This window comes from Pelodiscus sinensis, chromosome 15 (genome assembly GCF_049634645.1).
Source record: "Pelodiscus sinensis isolate JC-2024 chromosome 15, ASM4963464v1, whole genome shotgun sequence".
Taxonomy (NCBI): domain Eukaryota; kingdom Metazoa; phylum Chordata; order Testudines; family Trionychidae; genus Pelodiscus; species Pelodiscus sinensis.
In genome coordinates this window covers 5,701,706-5,725,500 of record NC_134725.1, presented here as the reverse complement: position 1 = coordinate 5,725,500, position 23,795 = coordinate 5,701,706, and the positions used below count along the sequence as shown (strand labels likewise).

General features: G+C 61.1%; 1 protein-coding gene across 1 annotated transcript in view; it reads left to right on the top strand.

Moving 5' to 3' along the window:
- Positions 1-235: 235 nt before the first annotated feature.
- The window catches only part of RASAL1 (RAS protein activator like 1), a 63,180-nt gene continuing 39,620 nt past the window's right edge, over positions 236-23,795 (top strand). The window contains 5 exon segments of the mRNA XM_075897922.1: positions 236-549; positions 19,874-19,930; positions 20,663-20,776; positions 21,215-21,276; positions 21,924-22,053. Of these exon segments, the coding sequence (XP_075754037.1) occupies positions 485-549; positions 19,874-19,930; positions 20,663-20,776; positions 21,215-21,276; positions 21,924-22,053 (428 nt within the window). The 5' untranslated portion in view covers positions 236-484.

The following is a 23,795-nucleotide window of genomic DNA, read 5'->3' as shown; positions in this document are numbered from 1 at the left end:
AGGGTTTATTCAGAACAGCCCCTGCTTGTCTCAGACTTTCTGCTGTGCTGGAGTGACGGCCAGTGACGGCCCATGCCCACTGCAGGCGCCGCTGCCTTAGCGCTGGCGATTCCCCAGCCTCTGACTCCATGCGAGAGACACGCAAGCCCAGTGCGGGAGCCCGGAGGGAGCGTTCCCCTCGCTGCCGCTAGGAGGCGGGGGCGCTCCGCTCTGCGGGCGCGGCGCGGCGAGGCGAGGCGAGGCGAGGCGAGGCGCGGGGCAGTGCTCGCGGGCACCTGTCGCTGCCGGCTCCCCGCGCTGCGCGCCCGGCTGGCCAGACTCGCGCAGCCTGGGAGCGGGAAGGGAGCGTGACACCGCGACCGGGGCTGCCCCTGGCGGCAAGACCGGCTCCTGCGCGGGCTGCGCGGGTTCGGAAGCGGCTGCGGCCGAGCCCGGGCCGGGCAGGAGCCGATGGTCGCGGGGGCCGGGCGGCCCTTCGGCTGGGATGGCCCGGAACACGTCGCTGCACTTCAGGGTGGTGGAAGGACGGAGCCTGCCCGCCAAGGATGTGTGAGTCGGCCCCCGCCCGCCCCGCCCCAGCGCCGTGCGCCCCGAGCTTGGCCGGGGGCTGCCCCCGCCCCGCCCGCCCCAGCGCCGTGCGCCCCGAGCTTGGCCAGGGGCTGCCCCCGCCCCGCCCCGCCCCAGCGCCGTGCGCCCCGAGCTTGGCCAGGGGCTGCCCCCGCCCCGCCCGCCCGCCCCAGCGCCGTGCGCCCCGAGCTTGGCCAGGGGCTGCCCCCTCCCCGCCCCGCCCCAGCGCCGTGCGCCCCGAGCTTGGCCGGGGGCTGCCCCCGCCCGCCCGCCCCAGCGCCGTGCGCCCCGAGCTTGGCCAGGGGCTGCCCCCGCCCCGCCCGCCCCAGCGCCGTGCGCCCCGAGCTTGGCCAGGGGCTGCCCCCGCCCCGCCCGCCCCAGCGCCGTGCGCCCCGAGCTTGGCCGGGGGCTGCCCCCGCCCCGCCCGCCCCAGCGCCGTGCGCCCCGAGCTTGGCCAGGGGCTGCCCCCGCCCCGCCCGCCCCAGCGCCGTGCGCCCCGAGCTTGGCCAGGGGCTGCCCCCGCCCCGCCCGCCCCAGCGCCGTGCGCCCCGAGCTTGGCCGGGGGCTGCCCCCGCCCCGCCCCGCCCCAGCGCCGTGCGCCGCGAGCTTGGCCGGGGGCTGCCCCCGCCCCGCCCCAGCGCCGTGCGCCCCGAGCTTGGCCGGGGGCTGCCCCCGCCCCGCGCGGAAAGTCGCTGCTGCCGGGCTCCGTTCCCACGCAGCTCGCTCCGCCCGCGGGAACCAGGCGCGCTCCGGGCTCCCAGCCGGGGAGAGCCGCGCATGGGTCTCCGGCTCCCCCTTCCCGCACTCTGGCCTCGGCGGCCCCTCCAGCCCCTGCCCCAGGAAGCAGACCGGCCCGTCCAGGCTGGAGGAGCCGGGCACCTGCCCAGCCTGAGCGCTGCTGCGCTGCGCTGTCCCGCGCTTGGAGCCAGCCCCAGGTCCCGAGCTGCAGGCCGACCCCCGACCCCCGTCCGAGTCCCGGTGCCCTGCAGGCTGCGCCCGAGCAGAGCCAGCTTGGCCCACCCTGAGGCAGGCGCTGCTGCCGGAGTTTCGTTCGGAGCAAGGGAAATCCCAGCTCGGTGCCACCGGACCCCCGAGCTGCAGGCCCTGGTATCCCTGCTCCGGGGCCGGGCCGGGGAGGGAGCAGGCTGCCTGGTGCTGCTCCACAGGCTGCCCAGCGCGGGGCTCCCAGGCTGCATCCATCTGGGGTAAGAGCCGGGCTTTGGGACTCCGGGGCTCTAGTCACAGGAGCTGCTGGGTCAGTCTGCTGGTGGCTGTGCCCTAGGGCGGCTGCAAGCGACAACTACCCACGGGGCGGGCGGGCAGAGAGGCGGTGCCGAACACCGGGTCCGAGGCACTGGAGACCCTGGAGCACTCAGCCTGGCGCTTTCCACTACCCAGCTCCTCCTGTCACCCCGCGGAGAAACGCCTGGGGCCTGGCTTTCGCCACGAAACCTCCAGCTTGCTGGGGCAGAGACGTGGGGCAGCCCCGCTGGTGTAAATCAGGTCCCCAGGCTTCTCGGACCACTGACTGCTGCGGGGACAGTGTCCAGGGCGTGGGGGTCACTGACTGCTGCGGGGGACAGTGTCCAGGGCTTGGGGGTCACTGACTGCTGCGGGGACAGTGTCCAGGGCGTGGGGGTCACTGACTGCTGGGGGGACAGTGTCCAGGGCTTGGGGGTCACTGACTGCTGCGGGGACAGTGTCCAGGGCTTGGGGGTCACTGACTGCTGGGGGGACAGTGTCCAGGGCTTGGGGATCACTGACTGCTGGGGGGACAGTGTCCAGGGCTTGGGGGTCACTGACTGCTGGGGGGGACAGTGTCCAGGCCAGTGTCCAGGGCTTGAGGGTCACTGACTGCTGGGGGGACAGTGTCCAAGCCAGTGTCCAGGGCTTGAGGGTCACTGACTGCTGGGGGGACAGTGTCCAAGCCAGTGTCCAGGGCTTGGGGATCACTGACTGCTGGGGGGGACAGTGTCCAGGGCTTGGGGGTCACTGACTGCTGGGGGGGACAGTGTCCAGGCCAGTGTCCAGGGCTTGGGGGTCACTGACTGCTGGGGGCGACAGTGTCCAGGGCTTGGGGGTCACTGACTGCTGGGGGGACAGTGTCCAAGCCAGTGTCCAGGGCTTGGGGATCACTGACTGCTGGGGGCGACAGTGTCCAGGGCTTGGGGGTCACTGACTGCTGGGGGGACAGTGTCCAAGCCAGTGTCCAGGGCTTGGGGATCACTGACTGCTGGGGGGGACAGTGTCCAGGGCTTGGGGGTCACTGACTGCTGGGGGGGACAGTGTCCAAGCCAGTGTCCAGGGCTTGAGGGTCACTGACTGCTGGGGGGGACAGTGTCCAGGCCAGTGTCCAGGGCTTGGGGATCACTGACTGCTGGGGGGACAGTGTCCAGGGCTTGGGGGTCACTGACTGCTGGGGGGACAGTGTCCAAGCCAGTGTCCAGGGCTTGAGGGTCACTGACTGCTGGGGGGAGGACAGTGTCCAAGCCAGTGTCCAGGGTTTGGGGGTCACTGACTGCTGGGGGTAGGACAGTGTCCAAGCCAGTGTCCAGGGTTTGGGGGTCACTGACTGCTGGGGGTAGGACAGTGTCCAAGCCAGTGTCCAGGGCTTGGGGGTCACTGACTGCTGGGGGGACAGTGTCCAGGCCAGTGTCCAGGGCTTGGGGGTCACTGACTGCTGGGGGGACAGTGTCCAGGCCAGTGTCCAGGGCTTGGGGGTCACTGACTGCTGGGGGTAGGACAGTGTCCAAGCCAGTGTCCAGGGCTTGGGGGTCACTGACTGCTGGGGGGACAGTGTCCAGGGCTTGGGGGTCACTGACTGCTGGGGGGACAGTGTCCAAGCCAGTGTCCAGGGCTTGGGGGTCACTGACTGCTGGGGGGACAGTGTCCAAGCCAGTGTCCAGGGCTTGGGGGTCACTGACTGCTGTGGGGACAGTGTCCAAGCCAGTGTCCAGGGCTTGGGGGTCACTGACTGCTGTGGGGACAGTGTCCAAGCCAGTGTCCAGGGCTTGGGGGTCACTGACTGCTGGGGGGACAGTGTCCAGGCCAGTGTCCAGGGCTTGGGGGTCACTGACTGCTGTGGGGACAGTGTCCAAGCCAGTGTCCAGGGCTTGGGGGTCACTGACTGCTGGGGGGACAGTGTCCAGGGCTTGGGGGTCACTGACTGCTGGGGGGACAGTGTCCAGGGCTTGGGGGTCACTGACTGCTGGGGGGACAGTGTCCAGGGCTTGGGGGTCACTGGCTGCTGGGGGGACAGTGTCCAGGGCTTGGGGGTCACTGACTGCTGGGGGGACAGTGTCCAGGGCTTGGGGGTCACTGACTGCTGGGGGGACAGTGTCCAGGGCTTGGGGGTCACTGACTGCTGGGGGGACAGTGTCCAGGCCAGTGTCCAGGGCTTGAGGGTCACTGACTGCTGGGGGGACAGTGTCCAGGCCAGTGTCCAGGGCTTGGGGGTCACTGACTGCTGGGGGGACAGTGTCCAAGCCAGTGTCCAGGGTTTGGGGGTCACTGACTGCTGGGGGGACAGTGTCCAAGCCAGTGTCCAGGGCTTGAGGGTCACTGACTGCTGGGGGGAGGACAGTGTCCAAGCCAGCGTCCAGGGCTTGGGGGTCACTGACTGCTGGGGGGACAGTGTCCAAGCCAGCGTCCAGGGCTTGGGGGTCACTGACTGCTGGGGGGACAGTGTCCAAGCCAGCGTCCAGGGTTTGGGGGTCACTGACTGCTGGGGGGACAGTGTCCAAGCCAGCGTCCAGGGTTTGGGGGTCACTGACTGCTGGGGGGACAGTGTCCAAGCCAGCGTCCAGGGTTTGGGGGTCACTGACTGCTGGGGGGACAGTGTCCAAGCCAGTGTCCAGGGCTTGGGGGTCACTGACTGCTGGGGGGGACAGTGTCCAAGCCAGCGTCCAGGGCTTGGGGGTCACTGACTGCTGGGGGGACAGTGTCCAAGCCAGTGTCCAGGGCTTGGGGGTCACTGACTGCTGGGGGGAGGACAGTGTCCAAGCCAGTGTCCAGGGCTTGAGGGTCACTGACTGCTGGGGGTAGGACAGTGTCCAAGCCAGTGTCCAAGGCTTGGGGGTCACTGACTGCTGGGGGGACAGTGTCCAAGCCAGTGTCCAGGGCTTGAGGGTCACTGACTGCTGGGGGGACAGTGTCCAAGCCAGTGTCCAGGGCTTGGGGGTCACTGACTGCTGGGGGGACAGTGTCCAGGCCAGTGTCCAGGGCTTGGGGGTCACTGACTGCTGGGGGTAGGACAGTGTCCAAGCCAGTGTCCAGGGCTTGGGGGTCACTGACTGCTGGGGGGACAGTGTCCAGGGCTTGGGGGTCACTGACTGCTGGGGGGACAGTGTCCAAGCCAGTGTCCAGGGCTTGGGGGTCACTGACTGCTGGGGGGACAGTGTCCAAGCCAGTGTCCAGGGCTTGGGGGTCACTGACTGCTGTGGGGACAGTGTCCAAGCCAGTGTCCAGGGCTTGGGGGTCACTGACTGCTGTGGGGACAGTGTCCAAGCCAGTGTCCAGGGCTTGGGGGTCACTGACTGCTGGGGGGACAGTGTCCAGGCCAGTGTCCAGGGCTTGGGGGTCACTGACTGCTGTGGGGACAGTGTCCAAGCCAGTGTCCAGGGCTTGGGGGTCACTGACTGCTGGGGGGACAGTGTCCAGGGCTTGGGGGTCACTGACTGCTGGGGGGACAGTGTCCAGGGCTTGGGGGTCACTGACTGCTGGGGGGACAGTGTCCAGGGCTTGGGGGTCACTGGCTGCTGGGGGGACAGTGTCCAGGGCTTGGGGGTCACTGACTGCTGGGGGGACAGTGTCCAGGGCTTGGGGGTCACTGACTGCTGGGGGGACAGTGTCCAGGGCTTGGGGGTCACTGACTGCTGGGGGGACAGTGTCCAGGCCAGTGTCCAGGGCTTGAGGGTCACTGACTGCTGGGGGGACAGTGTCCAGGCCAGTGTCCAGGGCTTGGGGGTCACTGACTGCTGGGGGGACAGTGTCCAAGCCAGTGTCCAGGGTTTGGGGGTCACTGACTGCTGGGGGGACAGTGTCCAAGCCAGTGTCCAGGGCTTGAGGGTCACTGACTGCTGGGGGGAGGACAGTGTCCAAGCCAGCGTCCAGGGCTTGGGGGTCACTGACTGCTGGGGGGACAGTGTCCAAGCCAGCGTCCAGGGCTTGGGGGTCACTGACTGCTGGGGGGACAGTGTCCAAGCCAGCGTCCAGGGTTTGGGGGTCACTGACTGCTGGGGGGACAGTGTCCAAGCCAGCGTCCAGGGTTTGGGGGTCACTGACTGCTGGGGGGACAGTGTCCAAGCCAGCGTCCAGGGTTTGGGGGTCACTGACTGCTGGGGGGACAGTGTCCAAGCCAGTGTCCAGGGCTTGGGGGTCACTGACTGCTGGGGGGGACAGTGTCCAAGCCAGCGTCCAGGGCTTGGGGGTCACTGACTGCTGGGGGGACAGTGTCCAAGCCAGTGTCCAGGGCTTGGGGGTCACTGACTGCTGGGGGGAGGACAGTGTCCAAGCCAGTGTCCAGGGCTTGAGGGTCACTGACTGCTGGGGGTAGGACAGTGTCCAAGCCAGTGTCCAAGGCTTGGGGGTCACTGACTGCTGGGGGGACAGTGTCCAAGCCAGTGTCCAGGGCTTGAGGGTCACTGACTGCTGGGGGGACAGTGTCCAAGCCAGTGTCCAGGGCTTGGGGGTCACTGACTGCTGGGGGGACAGTGTCCAAGCCAGTGTCCAGGGCTTGGGGGTCACTGACTGCTGGGGGGAGGACAGTGTCCAAGCCAGTGTCCAGGGCTTGGGGGTCACTGACTGCTGGGGGTAGGACAGTGTCCAAGCCAGTGTCCAGGGCTTGGGGGTCACTGACTGCTGGGGGGACAGTGTCCAAGCCAGTGTCCAGGGCTTGGGGGTCACTGACTGCTGGGGGGACAGTGTCCAAGCCAGTGTCCAGGGCTTGAGGGTCACTGACTGCTGGGGGTAGGACAGTGTCCAAGCCAGTGTCCAGGGTTTGGGGGTCACTGACTGCTGGGGGTAGGACAGTGTCCAAGCCAGCGTCCAGGGCTTGGGGGTCACTGACTGCTGGGGGGACAGTGTCCAGGGTTTGGGGGTCACTGACTGCTGGGGGGACAGTGTCCAGGGCTTGGGGGTCACTGACTGCTGGGGGGACAGTGTCCAAGCCAGTGTCCAGGGCTTGGGGGTCACTGACTGCTGGGGGTAGGACAGTGTCCAAGCCAGTGTCCAGGGCTTGGGGGTCACTGACTGCTGGGGGTAGGACAGTGTCCAAGCCAGTGTCCAGGGCTTGAGGGTCACTGACTGCTGGGGGTAGGACAGTGTCCAAGCCAGTGTCCAAGGCTTGGGGGTCACTGACTGCTGGGGGGACAGTGTCCAAGCCAGTGTCCAGGGCTTGGGGGTCACTGACTGCTGGGGGGAGGACAGTGTCCAAGCCAGTGTCCAGGGCTTGAGGGTCACTGACTGCTGGGGGTAGGACAGTGTCCAAGCCAGTGTCCAAGGCTTGGGGGTCACTGACTGCTGGGGGGGACAGTGTCCAAGCCAGTGTCCAGGGCTTGAGGGTCACTGACTGCTGGGGGGACAGTGTCCAAGCCAGTGTCCAGGGCTTGAGGGTCACTGACTGCTGGGGGGACAGTGTCCAAGCCAGTGTCCAGGGCTTGGGGGTCACTGACTGCTGGGGGTAGGACAGTGTCCAAGCCAGTGTCCAGGGCTTGGGGGTCACTGACTGCTGGGGGTAGGACAGTGTCCAAGCCAGTGTCCAGGGCTTGGGGGTCACTGACTGCTGGGGGGACAGTGTCCAAGCCAGTGTCCAGGGCTTGGGGGTCACTGACTGCTGGGGGGACAGTGTCCAAGCCAGTGTCCAGGGCTTGGGGGTCACTGACTGCTGGGGGGACAGTGTCCAAGCCAGTGTCCAGGGCTTGAGGGTCACTGACTGCTGGGGGTAGGACAGTGTCCAAGCCAGTGTCCAGGGTTTGGGGGTCACTGACTGCTGGGGGTAGGACAGTGTCCAAGCCAGTGTCCAGGGCTTGGGGGTCACTGACTGCTGGGGGGACAGTGTCCAGGGTTTGGGGGTCACTGACTGCTGGGGGGACAGTGTCCAAGCCAGCGTCCAGGGCTTGGGGGTCACTGACTGCTGGGGGGACAGTGTCCAGGGTTTGGGGGTCACTGACTGCTGGGGGGACAGTGTCCAGGGCTTGGGGGTCACTGACTGCTGGGGGGACAGTGTCCAAGCCAGTGTCCAGGGCTTGGGGGTCACTGACTGCTGGGGGTAGGACAGTGTCCAAGCCAGTGTCCAGGGCTTGGGGGTCACTGACTGCTGGGGGGACAGTGTCCAAGCCAGTGTCCAGGGCTTGGGGGTCACTGACTGCTGGGGGGACAGTGTCCAAGCCAGTGTCCAGGGCTTGAGGGTCACTGACTGCTGGGGGTAGGACAGTGTCCAAGCCAGTGTCCAAGGCTTGGGGGTCACTGACTGCTGGGGGGACAGTGTCCAAGCCAGTGTCCAGGGCTTGAGGGTCACTGACTGCTGGGGGTAGGACAGTGTCCAAGCCAGTGTCCAGGGCTTGGGGGTCACTGATTGCTGGGGGGACAGTGTCCAAGCCAGTGTCCAGGGCTTGAGGGTCACTGACTGCTGGGGGGAGGACAGTGTCCAAGCCAGTGTCCAAGGCTTGGGGGTCACTGACTGCTGGGGGGACAGTGTCCAAGCCAGTGTCCAGGGCTTGAGGGTCACTGACTGCTGGGGGTAGGACAGTGTCCAAGCCAGTGTCCAAGGCTTGGGGGTCACTGACTGCTGGGGGGACAGTGTCCAAGCCAGTGTCCAGGGCTTGGGGGTCACTGACTGCTGGGGGGACAGTGTCCAGGGCTTGGGGGTCACTGACTGCTGGGGGGACAGTGTCCAAGCCAGTGTCCAGGGCTTGAGGGTCACTGACTGCTGGGGGGACAGTGTCCAAGCCAGTGTCCAGGGCTTGAGGGTCACTGACTGCTGGGGGGACAGTGTCCAAGCCAGTGTCCAGGGTTTGGGGGTCACTGACTGCTGGGGGTAGGACAGTGTCCAAGCCAGCGTCCAGGGCTTGGGGGTCACTGACTGCTGGGGGGACAGTGTCCAAGCCAGTGTCCAGGGCTTGAGGGTCACTGACTGCTGGGGGGACAGTGTCCAAGCCAGTGTCCAGGGTTTGGGGGTCACTGACTGCTGGGGGTAGGACAGTGTCCAAGCCAGCGTCCAGGGCTTGGGGGTCACTGACTGCTGGGGGGACAGTGTCCAAGCCAGCGTCCAGGGCTTGGGGGTCACTGACTGCTGGGGGGACAGTGTCCAAGCCAGTGTCCAGGGCTTGGGGGTCACTGACTGCTGGGGGTAGGACAGTGTCCAAGCCAGTGTCCAGGGTTTGGGGGTCACTGACTGCTGGGGGGACAGTGTCCAAGCCAGTGTCCAGGGTTTGGGGGTCACTGACTGCTGGGGGGACAGTGTCCAAGCCAGTGTCCAGGGCTTGAGGGTCACTGACTGCTGGGGGGACAGTGTCCAAGCCAGTGTCCAGGGCTTGGGGATCACTGACTGCTGGGGGGACAGTGTCCAAGCCAGTGTCCAGGGCTTGAGGGTCACTGACTGCTGGGGGGACAGTGTCCAAGCCAGTGTCCAGGGTTTGGGGGTCACTGACTGCTGGGGGTAGGACAGTGTCCAAGCCAGCGTCCAGGGCTTGGGGGTCACTGACTGCTGGGGGGACAGTGTCCAAGCCAGTGTCCAGGGCTTGAGGGTCACTGACTGCTGGGGGGACAGTGTCCAAGCCAGTGTCCAGGGCTTGGGGGTCACTGACTGCTGGGGGTAGGACAGTGTCCAAGCCAGTGTCCAGGGTTTGGGGGTCACTGACTGCTGGGGGGACAGTGTCCAAGCCAGTGTCCAGGGTTTGGGGGTCACTGACTCCTGGGGGGACAGTGTCCAAGCCAGTGTCCAGGGTTTGGGGGTCACTGACTGCTGGGGGGACAGTGTCCAAGCCAGTGTCCAGGGTTTGGGGGTCACTGACTGCTGGGGGGACAGTGTCCAAGCCAGTGTCCAGGGTTTGGGGGTCACTGACTGCTGGGGGGACAGTGTCCAAGCCAGTGTCCAGGGTTTGGGGGTCACTGACTGCTGGGGGGACAGTGTCCAAGCCAGTGTCCAGGGTTTGGGGGTCACTGACTGCTGGGGGGGACAGTGTCCAAGCCAGTGTCCAGGGCTTGGGGGTCACTGACTGCTGGGGGTAGGACAGTGTCCAAGCCAGTGTCCAGGGTTTGGGGGTCACTGACTGCTGGGGGGACAGTGTCCAAGCCAGTGTCCAGAGCTTGAGGGTCACTGACTGCTGGGGGGACAGTGTCCAGGGTTTGGTGGTCACTGACTGCTGGGGGTAGGACAGTGTCCAAGCCAGTGTCCAGGGTTTGGGGGTCACTGACTGCTGGGGGGACAGTGTCCAAGCCAGTGTCCAGGGCTTGAGGGTCACTGACTGCTGGGGGGACAGTGTCCAAGCCAGTGTCCAGGGCTTGAGGGTCACTGACTGCTGGGGGGACAGTGTCCAGGGTTTGGTGGTCACTGACTGCTGGGGGTAGGACAGTGTCCAAGCCAGTGTCCAGGGTTTGGGGGTCACTGACTGCTGGGGGGACAGTGTCCAAGCCAGTGTCCAGGGCTTGAGGGTCACTGACTGCTGGGGGGACAGTGTCCAAGCCAGTGTCCAGGGCTTGAGGGTCACTGACTGCTGGGGGGACAGTGTCCAAGCCAGTGTCCAGAGCTTGAGGGTCACTGACTGCTGGGGGTAGGACAGTGTCCAAGCCAGTGTCCAGGGCTTGGGGGTCACTGACTGCTGGGGGTAGGACAGTGTCCAAGCCAGTGTCCAGGGCTTGAGGGTCACTGACTGCTGGGGGGAGGACAGTGTCCAAGCCAGTGTCCAGGGCTTGAGGGTCACTGACTGCTGGGGGGACAGTGTCCAAGCCAGTGTCCAGGGCTTGGGGGTCACTGACTGCTGGGGGTAGGACAGTGTCCAAGCCAGTGTCCAGGGCTTGAGGGTCACTGACTGCTGGGGGGAGGACAGTGTCCAAGCCAGTGTCCAGGGCTTGAGGGTCACTGATTGCTGGGGGGACAGTGTCCAAGCCAGTGTCCAGGGTTTGGGGGTCACTGACTGCTGGGGGTAGGACAGTGTCCAAGCCAGCGTCCAGGGCTTGGGGGTCACTGACTGCTGGGGGGACAGTGTCCAGGGTTTGGGGGTCACTGACTGCTGGGGGTAGGACAGTGTCCAAGCCAGTGTCCAGGGTTTGGGGGTCACTGACTGCTGGGGGGACAGTGTCCAAGCCAGTGTCCAGGACTTGGGGGTCACTGACTGCTGGGGGTAGGACAGTGTCCAAGCCAGTGTCCAGGACTTGGGGGTCACTGACTGCTGGGGGGAGGACAGTGTCCAAGCCAGTGTCCAGGACTTGGGGGTCACTGACTGCTGGGGGTAGGACAGTGTCCAAGCCAGTGTCCAGGGCTTGGGGGTCACTGACTGCTGGGGGGACAGTGTCCAAGCCAGTGTCCAGGGTTTGGGGGTCACTGACTGCTGGGGGAACAGTGTCCAAGCCAGTGTCCAGGGCTTGGGGGTCACTGACTGCTGGGGGGACAGTGTCCAAGCCAGTGTCCAGGGCTTGAGGGTCACTGACTGCTGGGGGGACAGTGTCCAAGCCAGTGTCCAGGGCTTGGGGGTCACTGACTGCTGGGGGGACAGTGTCCAAGCCAGTGTCCAGGGCTTGAGGGTCACTGACTGCTGGGAGGACAGTGTCCAAGCCAGTGTCCAGGGCTTGAGGGTCACTGACTGCTGGGGGGAGGACAGTGTCCAAGCCAGTGTCCAGGGCTTGGGGGTCACTGACTGCTGGGGGTAGGACAGTGTCCAAGCCAGTGTCCAGGGCTTGAGGGTCACTGACTGCTGGGGGGAGGACAGTGTCCAAGCCAGTGTCCAGGGCTTGAGGGTCACTGACTGCTGGGGGGGACAGTGTCCAAGCCAGTGTCCAGGACTTGGGGGTCACTGACTGCTGGGGGTAGGACAGTGTCCAAGCCAGTGTCCAGGGCTTGGGGGTCACTGACTGCTGGGGGGACAGTGTCCAAGCCAGTGTCCAGGGTTTGGGGGTCACTGACTGCTGGGGGGACAGTGTCCAAGCCAGTGTCCAGGGCTTGGGGGTCACTGACTGCTGGGGGTAGGACAGTGTCCAAGCCAGTGTCCAGGGCTTGGGGGTCACTGACTGCTGGGGGGACAGTGTCCAAGCCAGCGTCCAGGGCTTGGGGGTCACTGACTGCTGGGGGTAGGACAGTGTCCAAGCCAGTGTCCAGGGCTTGGGGGTCACTGACTGCTGGGGGGACAGTGTCCAAGCCAGCGTCCAGGGCTTGAGGGTCACTGACTGCTGGGGGGACAGTGTCCAAGCCAGTGTCCAGGGCTTGAGGGTCACTGACTGCTGGGGGGACAGTGTCCAAGCCAGTGTCCAGGGCTTGGGGGTCACTGACTGCTGGGGGGACAGTGTCCAAGCCAGTGTCCAGGGCTTGAGGGTCACTGACTGCTGGGGGGAGGACAGTGTCCAAGCCAGTGTCCAGGGCTTGGGGGTCACTGACTGCTGGGGGGGACAGTGTCCAAGCCAGTGTCCAGGGCTTGGGGGTCACTGACTGCTGGGGGGGACAGTGTCCAAGCCAGTGTCCAGGGCTTGGGGGTCACTGACTGCTGGGGGGGACAGTGTCCAAGCCAGTGTCCAGGGCTTGGGGGTCACTGACTGCTGGGGGTAGGACAGTGTCCAAGCCAGTGTCCAGGACTTGGGGGTCACTGACTGCTGGGGGGAGGACAGTGTCCAAGCCAGCGTCCAGGGCTTGAGGGTCACTGAGTGCTGGGGGTAGGACAGTGTCCAAGCCAGTGTCCAGGGCTTGAGGGTCACTGACTGCTGGGAGGACAGTGTCCAAGCCAGTGTCCAGGGCTTGAGGGTCACTGACTGCTGGGGGGACAGTGTCCAAGCCAGTGTCCAGGGCTTGAGGGTCACTGACTGCTGGGGGGAGGACAGTGTCCAAGCCAGTGTCCAGGGCTTGGGGGTCACTGACTGCTGGGGGTAGGACAGTGTCCAAGCCAGTGTCCAGGGCTTGAGGGTCACTGACTGCTGGGGGGGACAGTGTCCAAGCCAGTGTCCAGGGTTTGGGGGTCACTGACTGCTGGGGGGACAGTGTCCAAGCCAGTGTCCAGGGTTTGGGGGTCACTGACTGCTGGGGGGACAGTGTCCAAGCCAGTGTCCAGGGCTTGGGGGTCACTGACTGCTGGGGGGACAGTGTCCAGGGTTTGGGGGTCACTGACTGCTGGGGGTAGGACAGTGTCCAAGCCAGCGTCCAGGGCTTGGGGGTCACTGACTGCTGGGGGGACAGTGTCCAGGGTTTGGGGGTCACTGACTGCTGGGGGTAGGACAGTGTCCAAGCCAGTGTCCAGGGTTTGGGGGTCACTGACTGCTGGGGGGACAGTGTCCAAGCCAGTGTCCAGGACTTGGGGGTCACTGACTGCTGGGGGTAGGACAGTGTCCAAGCCAGTGTCCAGGACTTGGGGGTCACTGACTGCTGGGGGGAGGACAGTGTCCAAGCCAGTGTCCAGGGCTTGGGGGTCACTGACTGCTGGGGGGACAGTGTCCAAGCCAGTGTCCAGGGCTTGAGGGTCACTGACTGCTGGGGGGGACAGTGTCCAAGCCAGTGTCCAGGGCTTGAGGGTCACTGACTGCTGGGGGTAGGACAGTGTCCAAGCCAGTGTCCAGGGCTTGGGGGTCACTGACTGCTGGGGGGAGGACAGTGTCCAAGCCAGTGTCCAGGGCTTGGGGGTCACTGACAGCTGGGGGGGACAGTGTCCAAGCCAGTGTCCAGGGCTTGAGGGTCACTGAGTGCTGGGGGGGACAGTGTCCAAGCCAGTGTCCAGGGCTTGGGGGTCACTGACTGCTGGGGGGGACAGTGTCCAAGCCAGTGTCCAGGGCTTGGGGGTCACTGACTGCTGGGGGGAGGACAGTGTCCAAGCCAGCGTCCAGGGCTTGAGGGTCACTGACAGCTGGGGGGGACAGTGTCCAAGCCAGTGTCCAGGGCTTGAGGGTCACTGACTGCTGGGGGGGACAGTGTCCAAGCCAGTGTCCAGGGCTTGAGGGTCACTGAGTGCTGGGGGGGACAGTGTCCAAGCCAGTGTCCAGGGCTTGGGGGTCACTGACTGCTGGGGGGGACAGTGTCCAAGCCAGTGTCCAGGGCTTGAGGGTCACTGAGTGCTGGGGGGGACAGTGTCCAAGCCAGTGTCCAGGGCTTGGGGGTCACTGACTGCTGGGGGGAGGACAGTGTCCAAGCCAGCGTCCAGGGCTTGGGGGTCACTGACTGCTGGGGGGACAGTGTCCAAGCCAGTGTCCAGGGCTTGGGGGTCACTGACTGCTGGGGGGAGGACAGTGTCCAAGCCAGTGTCCAGGGCTTGAGGGTCACTGACTGCTGGGGGGACAGTGTCCAAGCCAGTGTCCAGGGCTTGAGGGTCACTGACTGCTGGGGGTAGGACAGTGTCCAAGCCAGTGTCCAGGGCTTGAGGGTCACTGACTGCTGGGGGGGACAGTGTCCAAGCCAGTGTCCAGGGCTTGAGGGTCACTGACTGCTGGGGGGAGGACAGTGTCCAAGCCAGTGTCCAGGGCTTGAGGGTCACTGACTGCTGGGGGGAGGACAGTGTCCAAGCCAGTGTCCAGGGCTTGAGGGTCACTGACTGCTGGGGAGAGGACAGTGTCCAAGCCAGTGTCCAGGGCTTGAGGGTCACTGACTGCTGGGGGGAGGACAGTGTCCAAGCCAGTGTCCAGGGCTTGGGGGTCACTGACTGCTGGGGGTAGGACAGTGTCCAAGCCAGTGTCCAGGGCTTGGGGGTCACTGACTGCTGGGGGTAGGACAGTGTCCAAGCCAGTGTCCAGGGCTTGGGGGTCACTGACTGCTGGGGGGAGGACAGTGTCCAAGCCAGTGTCCAGGGCTTGAGGGTCACTGACTGCTGGGGGGAGGACAGTGTCCAAGCCAGCGTCCAGGGCTTGCCGGACCACTGACTGCTGGAGGGTGGGGGGACAGTGTCCAAGCCAGTGTCCAGGGCTTGGGGGTCACTGACTGCTGGGGGGAGGACAGTGTCCAAGCCAGCGTCCAGGGCTTGAGGGTCACTGACTGCTGGAGGGTGGGGGGACAGTGTCCAAGCCAGTGTCCAGGGCTTGGGGGTCACTGACTGCTGGGGGGGACAGTGTCCAAGCCAGCGTCCAGGGCTTGGGGGTCAGTGACTGCTGGGGGTAGGACAGTGTCCAAGCCAGTGTCCAGGGCTTGGGGGTCAGTGACTGCTGGGGGGAGGACAGTGTCCAAGCCAGCGTCCAGGGCTTGCCGGACCACTGACTGCTGGAGGGTGGGGGGACAGTGTCCAAGCCAGTGTCCAGGGCTTGGGGGTCAGTGACAGCTGGGGGGAGGACAGTGTCCAAGCCAGCATCCAGGGCTTGCCGGACCACTGAGTGCTGGCTGGGGGTGGGCCGGCGTCCAAGCCAACGTCCAGTGCTACCAAGCTGTTTCTGCAGCTGGGTTTTGTGCTAACTCCCCACATGGTCTGTCCTGTTTCTGAAGCAGTAGCTGGGAGTGTCTCAGGAAGGACAATGGGAGGTTCCTTAGGCCTGGTCCATGTTAGTTTAGATTGAACTTAGCTGCACATAGTTGATTGTTTTTCTAAATGATGTGCCCACACTACCAAGCCGGTTCCATCGAACCTAAGGGCTACCGAAGTCTATCTGAGTACTCCTGCTTTTCTTGACAACATAAGAACGTGGGAACAGCCAGAATGGGTCAGACCAGAGGTCCATGTAGCCCAGTGTCCTGTCTTCCCACAGTGGCCAATACCAGATGTCCCAGAGGGAGGGAATATAACAAGTCATCATCATGTGATCCCTCCCCTGTCATCCATTTCTAGACAAACAGAGGCTAGGGACACCATTCCTACCCATCCTGGCTAACAGGCATTGATGGACCCAACCTCCATGAATCTATCTAGTTCTTTTTTGAACCCTGGTAAAGTCCTAGTCTTCACCACATCCTCTGGCAAGGAGTTCCACAGGTTGACTGTGCACTGAGTGAAGAAAATCTTCCTTTTGTTTGTTTTAAACCTGCTGCCTGTTAATTTCATTTGGTGACCCTTAGTTTTTATATTGTGGGAATAAGTAAATAACTTTTCCTTATTCACTTTTTTCACACCACTCATGATTTTATAGACCCCTATCATATCCCCCCTTAGTCTCCTCTTTTCTAAGCTGAAAAGTCCACGTCTTTTTAACCTCTCTTCATATGGGCCCATTCCAAACCCCTGATAACTTTTGTTGCCCTTTGCTGAACCTTTTCCCAGTGCCAGTAGATCTTTGTTGAGATGAGGCGACCACATCTGTACGCAGTATTGAAGATGTGGACGTACCATGGTTTTATATAGAGGCAATAAGATATTCCCCATCTTATTCTCTATCTCAGGGTTTCCCAAGCTACGGATTGGGACCCAAATCTGGGTCGCCATTACATTTCAAAAGGGTCGCCAGGTGTCTCCCCAGGTGGCTCTTAAGGAGCCATTCATACATTTTTGAATTGCCCTGGGTCACCAGGTCTTCCTGAATTGTCAAAATGGGTCCCAATCTGGAAAAGGTTGGGAACTGCCTGTTTTAATGATTCCTAACATCCCATTTGCTTTTTTGACTGCCGCTGCACACTGCATGGAATTTTGACTTTGCATGGTTGAATTTACAGTAGTGTAGATACAGTGTTGTGAAAGTTGAGGCTCTTGGCCTCCGGGAGGCATCCCACAGTGCCCTGCACTGACTACTCTGGCCAGAACCTGCGCCTTTACTTCTTTCCAGGTGAATAAGAAAAGCCCTGGGAAAGTTCGAATTTCATTTCCCATGTGGCCAGTGCTGCGATCACACCTCAGAGCAAGCAGCACTCCTGAGCAGCACACATGGCCATGACTTCCATGACTTCAAGTCCTATGAGCTCCAGTTTCCAGGGGCACAAAAGAGCACCAGCACGCATTGTGCAGGAGATCTTGGACCTTTTAGGGTGCATCTACACAGCAGGGTTTAACTTGAAAGAAGCTATGCAAATTGAGCTACCTCAATTGCGTATGTTATTTTGAAATAGCTTACTTTGAAATATATGGGAGTGTTTCCTCAGCACTTATTTCGAAATAGGGCACTCTTCCTCTGACTTCCCTTACTCCTCGTACAATGAGGGTTAAGGAGTAACAAGTCCTCCAGCTTGACAGTATTTGACACTATTTCGAAATAACTGCCTGCTGTGTAGACACGGACCAAGTTCTTTTGGAATAGCGCTAGTTATTTTGAAATAGTGTTGCAGTGTAGACGTACCCTTAGAGGCTTGGGGAGAGGAATCCATTTTCTCTGAGCTCCGACACAGCAAAGAAAACACTGATATTTACATGAAGATCACAATCTGCCCGGCAGGATGTGGGGGAAGACTATTTGCTCTTACAGTTTGCTAAAGCCTGGTCTACACTAGAAGCTGTGTCACTCAGGGCTATGAAAAATTCACTCCCATGAGTGGCAGTGTTCCCTCTAATTTTTCGGTATGTGTACAGAATGAATGTTATGTGCACAGAGGCATGTGCAGATGTGCACCACCAATAGAAACATATGCCGCCTGCTGTGGGCACTCTGGTAATCAGCTGGGCAGCACCTAAATCTCTCCTGGGTGGCCACCAAAATGCTCAGCTTACAGGGAACACTGCTGAGCAGATAGTTAAGCCAACCTAAGTCCCTGTGCAGATGGAAGAATTCTTCCATTGACTTAGCTTGTCTTGGGGGTGTGAATTATCCACACCAAGTGGAGCATCCTGTTGCTGCTGTAGCATTTTAAGTCTAGACAAACCCTAAGAAACTAAGGCCATGCTGTGACAGCACGTCGGGGAGCCCTTGGCCCTGCACCCTCCTCCGCAGCCAGATGTGACTCCGCCAGCCAGCAGAAAAGAAGGTAGACATAGGAGCCAGGGCAGAGCCTTAGTGCTTCTGGGGGGAAGGGGCTTCACCCCCTTCTTTGGTCTAAAAACATTCCCCCTTCCCCCAGCCCAGCCCAGACTGACTCAACTCCCAGCAGCTGGTCCTTAGCCCCCAGGCAGCCATGCCCCTTGATTTGTTCAGATAGCTTCTACCTAGCCTAGGTGTCAGGCGGCTGGGCCATTGCTCACCCTCAGGGACCATACCCTGCTGGGCACTGCACACAGACGCACACAGAGTCTCTACACACCAGCAAAGGGCAGTAGGGGTCACACAGCACAACACAGCAACCAATGACTGCCCAACCAGCGTGGATCCAGGGCCCCACTACATCACACATGCCTACGCTACAGAGTTAAATAGATGTCAGTTACATCAGTGATCATAAACTGCTGTAATTACAATACTTGTGCAAGTTCACCCATCACTGGTGTTGGTGGAGTCTGTTCAATGTTGGTGCCCTAGCACCAGTGGAGAGAGCAGTGTACCACGGGTAGCTATCCCACTGCGCAAATCATCACTCTTCCCTAGTAGGCATTCTGGAAATGGATCATAGTGCATCCTGATGCAGGATCACTGCCCCCATGAAGCAGTTTTTTCCACATAATTCCAAGGGCTCCTGATTGCATTTTGTGCCATTTTCAACTGCCCCTGTGAACTTTGTACCCACCATCTCTGCCTAAAAGCATGGATCTTGCACTGCCCTCCAGCCTTGGGATGCGTGTTATGAATACAACAGGGCAGATGCATATTACTCCTGGGAGACCAGCCTACTACTCACTCCCAGGGATCGTGAAGCTGGTGAATGAAATATTCCTTTGGCACCCTTCCCCAGGGAAGCCTTGGCCCCTTCTGTGCTGCCCTAGTCCACCCCCAGATTCCCAACTCCTGTGGGCTCTGTTCAGATGCCTCCTAAAGAGCCACTTCTCCTTAGAATAGAATCCTAGACTCGTGGGGCTGGGAGGAAACACAAGGACTAGATTAACCCCCTGCCAAGAAGTGGGAGCTGCATCTGAAGGACCCTAGACAGATGCCATCCAGCCTCTTCTTGACACCCTCCCCCTCGGCATCTGTTCCATTGTCCCACTCTGCTTACAGCGAGGAAGCTTTTCCAGAGCTTCCATCTAACTCTGCTCTGCTGTGCTTTCAACCCGTTGCCATGTCTCCTGCCCTCTGTTGCCCTTTTAGGGCAGCCATTCAAGTATTTGAAGATGCCACTTTGTCCCTCTCAATCGCCTCTTTTCTAAACTGACCACACCCACTTCCTCCAGCCTTTGCTCATGTGGCTGCGTTCCATCCCTCGATCATCTGTGCCACTCGCCTCTGGTTCCTGATCACCAAAATGGACACAGTACAGCAGCTGAGGCCTAACTGGAAGGGACTGTCTCCTCCCGTGACTCGCACAAGATGTCTCTGTTAACACAACCTAACATTGCATTTTGATTTTTTTTTCAGCAGCCTGGCATTGCAGAGACACGCGGAGGCTCCCGGACCCTTGTCAGCCAGGCTGCTGCCAAGCCTGCTGCCCCCTAGTCTGCATTTCTACATTTGCGTTTTGTCCTGAGTGCAGCACCTGACATTCATCGTTTTGTTGTCCATAGCTCAGTTCTCCAGTTTGTCAAGATCACTTTGAATTGTAGTTCTTTGTGATCCAGACAGCAGTGAGCGAGCCTTCAGAGAAACCTGCCAGTTAGCTGGCTCGTTGGCTTGCATGGGCCTGCCCCAGGATTCTGGCAGTGGTGGCAGAAGTAGTGACCCTTGGCAGCACTTCATGGAGGCCCCAGGGGGAGGGCAGTGCTCCTATGCCTGGTGGGCCTGGCACCAAAGAATGGGAAGAGACAAAGCAGGGGCAGCTGGGCCATGCAGCGCATGGAGGGGGGCTAAAGGGGGCTTGGGGGAAATGGGGAGCTGTGTTGATGTAATACATTGCTTCTCAGGAACCCCGCAGATCTTCAGTACTTACAGGGCCAGAGCACCGGCTGGTCGAACCCTGCTGTTCCTTTGGGAGTGCTACCCACACTTCAGTCTGGTCCCTGGGGATCTTGCTGGTCCCCCCGCTCTTCCCCAAGGCAGGGCCTCTGGCTGCCTGTGCCATGCCCTTTGCTTTCTACAGGGTGCTGTTTCTACAGGCCAGTTCCCAATTAGAGCCGCGCACTGCGCCTCGCTGCCTTCTTTAAATGCTCCACAAACAGTGCTCAGCCCAGTGACCCTGCAAGGCTGCAGTCCTTTGCCCAGATACCAATGCCCTGCTTAATACCAGTGTGCCTGCTTACTTGGTGTCCCTCCCCAGGTCTGGCACCAGTGACCCCTACTGCATTGTCAAAGTAGACAACGAAGTGGTAGCCAGGTGAGTGTGCCCAGCTGGGCGCCCTGGGGACGGGATGAGTAAATATGCCATATTTGCACTGTTGTTGGAGCGTGGTGTAATAGAGACCGATGTACAGAGCAAAGTGCTGGTCTCCACTCACGCAACTGTCTCTGCAGGCATGGATTTACGTCCCTTTGGCCCTGCATGCATGCATGCGTAGTTCTTTGCACCAGTGCATCCGTGGCCACTGCATGCCACTGGCAGGGAGGTGCATGCCTGTGTTTCCTCTAACCCTTTCCATCCATTGGCTGAATGCATTTTCTTGTGTGCACAGAGACATGGGCGAGGGCGCACCACCAGTAGACACTAAAAACCTAGCTGTGGGCGCTCTGCTAATCAGGCGGGCAGCATATTAACTTCTGAGTGGCTGCACTAGTGCAGAGCTTGCAGGGAGCACGGGTGTGGACCCTTGTGCGTTCGGCGAGGTCTGTGTGTGTGGCACATGCTCTGGATTCTTGGAGCTGTGAGGTCCAGATGGCATCTCTCCCAGTCCCTGAGCTCCTGCCTCTCCTGGGTTAAGGCAGCTGGAGTAAACCTAGTCCTGACCCCATCCCCCAGAGGATAGGGACTGAGCCTGTAGTTCTCATAGTGACAGCAGGGTCCACAGCTGTGACCTCCTCCATCGCACCATGGCCCACAATGCTGGCATGGCTCAGGGGCATGGTCGCAGCTGCTGGCACTGACCCCCTCTGCCCCGGACTCTGCTTGCAGGACTGCTACCGTGTGGAAGAATCTGAATCCCTTCTGGGGGGAGGAATACACCCTGCACCTGCCCATGGGCTTCCACAGTCTCGCCTTCTACGTGCTGGATGAGGACACCATCGGGTGAGAGGGGGCTGCTACTTGTGGGTGTAGCTGGGCTCAGCACACTAATGAAGTGCCGGGGGGCTTACTGAGCCGGGCTCTGCTTGGAGCAATGGATTGGCCTGAGCTCTGGTGCCTTTCGCTGGCACCTCTGCCCGTCGTGCTGACTCAGCAGCAAACAAGCAACAGGAATAGAGCATTTGCTGTCCGTGATCCCCTCACAGCTACCCCTCCTGTTTCCCCCATCAGAGATGGAGGGGCTCCCTCCAGCCACTCCTGCGGGAGAGCCGTGAGACAGTTAGTTGCTTTGGAGCTGGGCAGAACAAAGCACAAAGGAATGAAACTTGCCCTGAGCAGCTGGGGTGATGTGCGGGAGCCCGCCTGGATAACCTGCCCCTTGACCATGCAGGGCAGTTAATTCTAGGTGCTCTTTGCCCACATCTGGCTCTTTCCTTGCAGGCATGATGATGTCATTGGCAAAATCTCTCTCAGTAGAGAATGGATTTCATCTCACCCGCGCGGTAGGTGATGGGGCAGTGGAGGGAGCCTTGGGCTGGAAAAGTGCCTTATGAAGACAGTGACTGGCTCACAGTGGCCATGCAGGGCAGCAGACACCAAGCTGGCTCTTTATGGGCCATTCCACAAGGCCTGGCTCTGAATCTTAGCCTCCTGGCGAGCGGGTCCCAGCATGCTCAGAGATCAGCACACCCCGCCCCTGGTGAGGCCCCACAGAATAGCAGGGTCTGCGCAGACGGAGAAGTCAGGTTATCTGGCAGCCTGTGTTCTCTCCACCCCTCAGTGTTGCTGACTCTCAGGGTGTTATTGTGAGTCGCTTGGGCCCCTGGCTAGGAGAGAATCTCAGCTTGTCTTTCCAAAAGAGAAGCGGGCTGTTGTGGGGGAAGGCCCTGAAAGGTGAGGGAAGAGAACCCTGGTGTTGTATTGCAATAGTTTGTAGTGCTCCTGATTTTAAGGCAATCTCATGGTTTGAGGAGGTGGGTGGCTGACTTGTGATGTTGTGCCTGTTTGGGGCTGGCCATGCGGTGCGTAACACCTCTCAGGCCTGTGCCAGGGCATGTAGCGGGAGGCTGCACAGACGTCACACATGGCCAGCATGGCTGCCCGAAATGGGCAGGTCAAGGGAGCCACATGGACTCCCCTGTCATTGCAGGGATTGACAACTGGATCAACCTGACCCGTGTGGAGCCCAATGAAGAGGTGCAGGGCGAGATTTGCCTGGAGCTGAAGGTGCGAGAGGCGCCGCAGAGGAGGATTCTGCACTGCCATGTGATTGAGGCCAGGTAGGAGTAGATGGCTCCTGTCTCCCCTACCCACCTCTATCTTCCTCCATAACCTTTCCTGTCCCCTCTCCTCTCACGGACGAGTGGCTAGTCAGCTCCCTCCAGGCAGCTGGTGCAGGCCAGCTTGTGGCACCAAGGCTGGGAGCAATGGATAAGTCGACAGCAGGTGGCCAAGCTCTATGCCTGCTTCAGTTCTTTTCTGATGTCCCAGCCTTCCCCTTGCTCTGGGTCACTGCTGTCCTCACTCCAACCCTGTGGGGCTGACAGCCTGGCTGAGCCCTAGGCAATGTGTGCGAGGGGCCTGTGCCCCCAGAAGGGGCGGGGCCTCTGGGGCTGGGCAGCCCGCCCTTAGTGCCACTTGGACTATGACGTGCCCCCCACAGCCTCTGGTGCTGCCTGGAGTGCACTGCGTGGTACTCCAGCGTGATGTAAAGGGCCGGGGGTTCTAGCTGCTGCCATTGCTGCAGTATCAGCAATAGTGGTGGAAGTGCTGGGCCCTTTTGAAGCACCAGACCTGGGGCGTTTGCCCCCTTTGTCCCCACTGCTTCAACCTGGCCTGGCACAGGAGTCCAGCAAACCCCAGGCCAATGTCACAGGCTGCCTATGCAGTGTCTGTCACCCTGGAATCTGGGCAGTTTGGCATGGTGCCTGCATGGCACGGCAATGGGAGCAGCATGTGTGCGTAGTGAGGGATGGCTGCTCCCACAAAGCAATGCATCAGCGGGGGGGGAGGGGAATCCATTCTGAGGCAGCCAGGGCAAGGCATGCTAGCCAGCTGGGAGTGGGTAGGCACACGTCTCAGCACCTGCTAGGGGAGGGGGGATAGCTCCAGAGGGGCTAAGGGCAAATGAAAGTGGGCCCAACACCCGTCTGCCACTGAGCTGCCAGCATGAGCTCTGCCTGATCAGCAGCCATGGGAACTCCCCGTCTTGTTCCATGTTCACACCCTCCTTCCCGTACGCATGCTCCCTGCCCACTGCTCACGTGTGTGGGGTGCCAGTGGAGGCTTTTGCACTGCGACTGGGAGGAACAGCTCTACCTCCTTCTCCGTGAGGTGCAGTGTTTGCTGCTGCTCTATTCTACTTTATGCTTATTCGATGCAGCGGAATAACTGGGGCTGCAATGCCTTTCCTTCCTCATGCATCTGGCATAATTTCTAGAGAGAGTGACGAACTCAACACCCTCTCCTTTCTTACCCTTGCTTCCCAACTGCTGGCAAATCCTGATACTCGGGTAGCCTTGAGAGACCTCAACAAAGATCCTGCACCACATGCACGGTGCTGGCTGTACACAGCGAAAGACAGTTCCTTCCAAAGAGCCCATCACCTAAGGACAATGGAGAGATGATTATCCCTGTTTTACACATGGCAACACGCCCACGGTCACATGGAACCTGTGACAGACTAAGGAATTGAGCCCAGGGTTTATGAATTCCCAGTTCATAAGCCTGTCCTTCCTTCTCAAGCATTAGTTTATGCCTAGACAAGAGCCAGGTGCCCCACCATGAATGGAGAGGAAAGGGTTTTATTTATGTTGACACCTCTCTGAAATCCCATTCTCAACATGATGCTGATGAGAGGTTCTTCCCAGCACCACTTCCGGATGAGTGGAGAGAGAACCAGGTCAGTTTTAGAAATGAGAAAGAGAACTAAGACCACGTCCCCATCCTGCTCCCCGCACCAGCTGATTTAGAACCCAGGAAAGGAGGGTACGCTGGTGCATAATGTGGGCAGGCTCTCTCA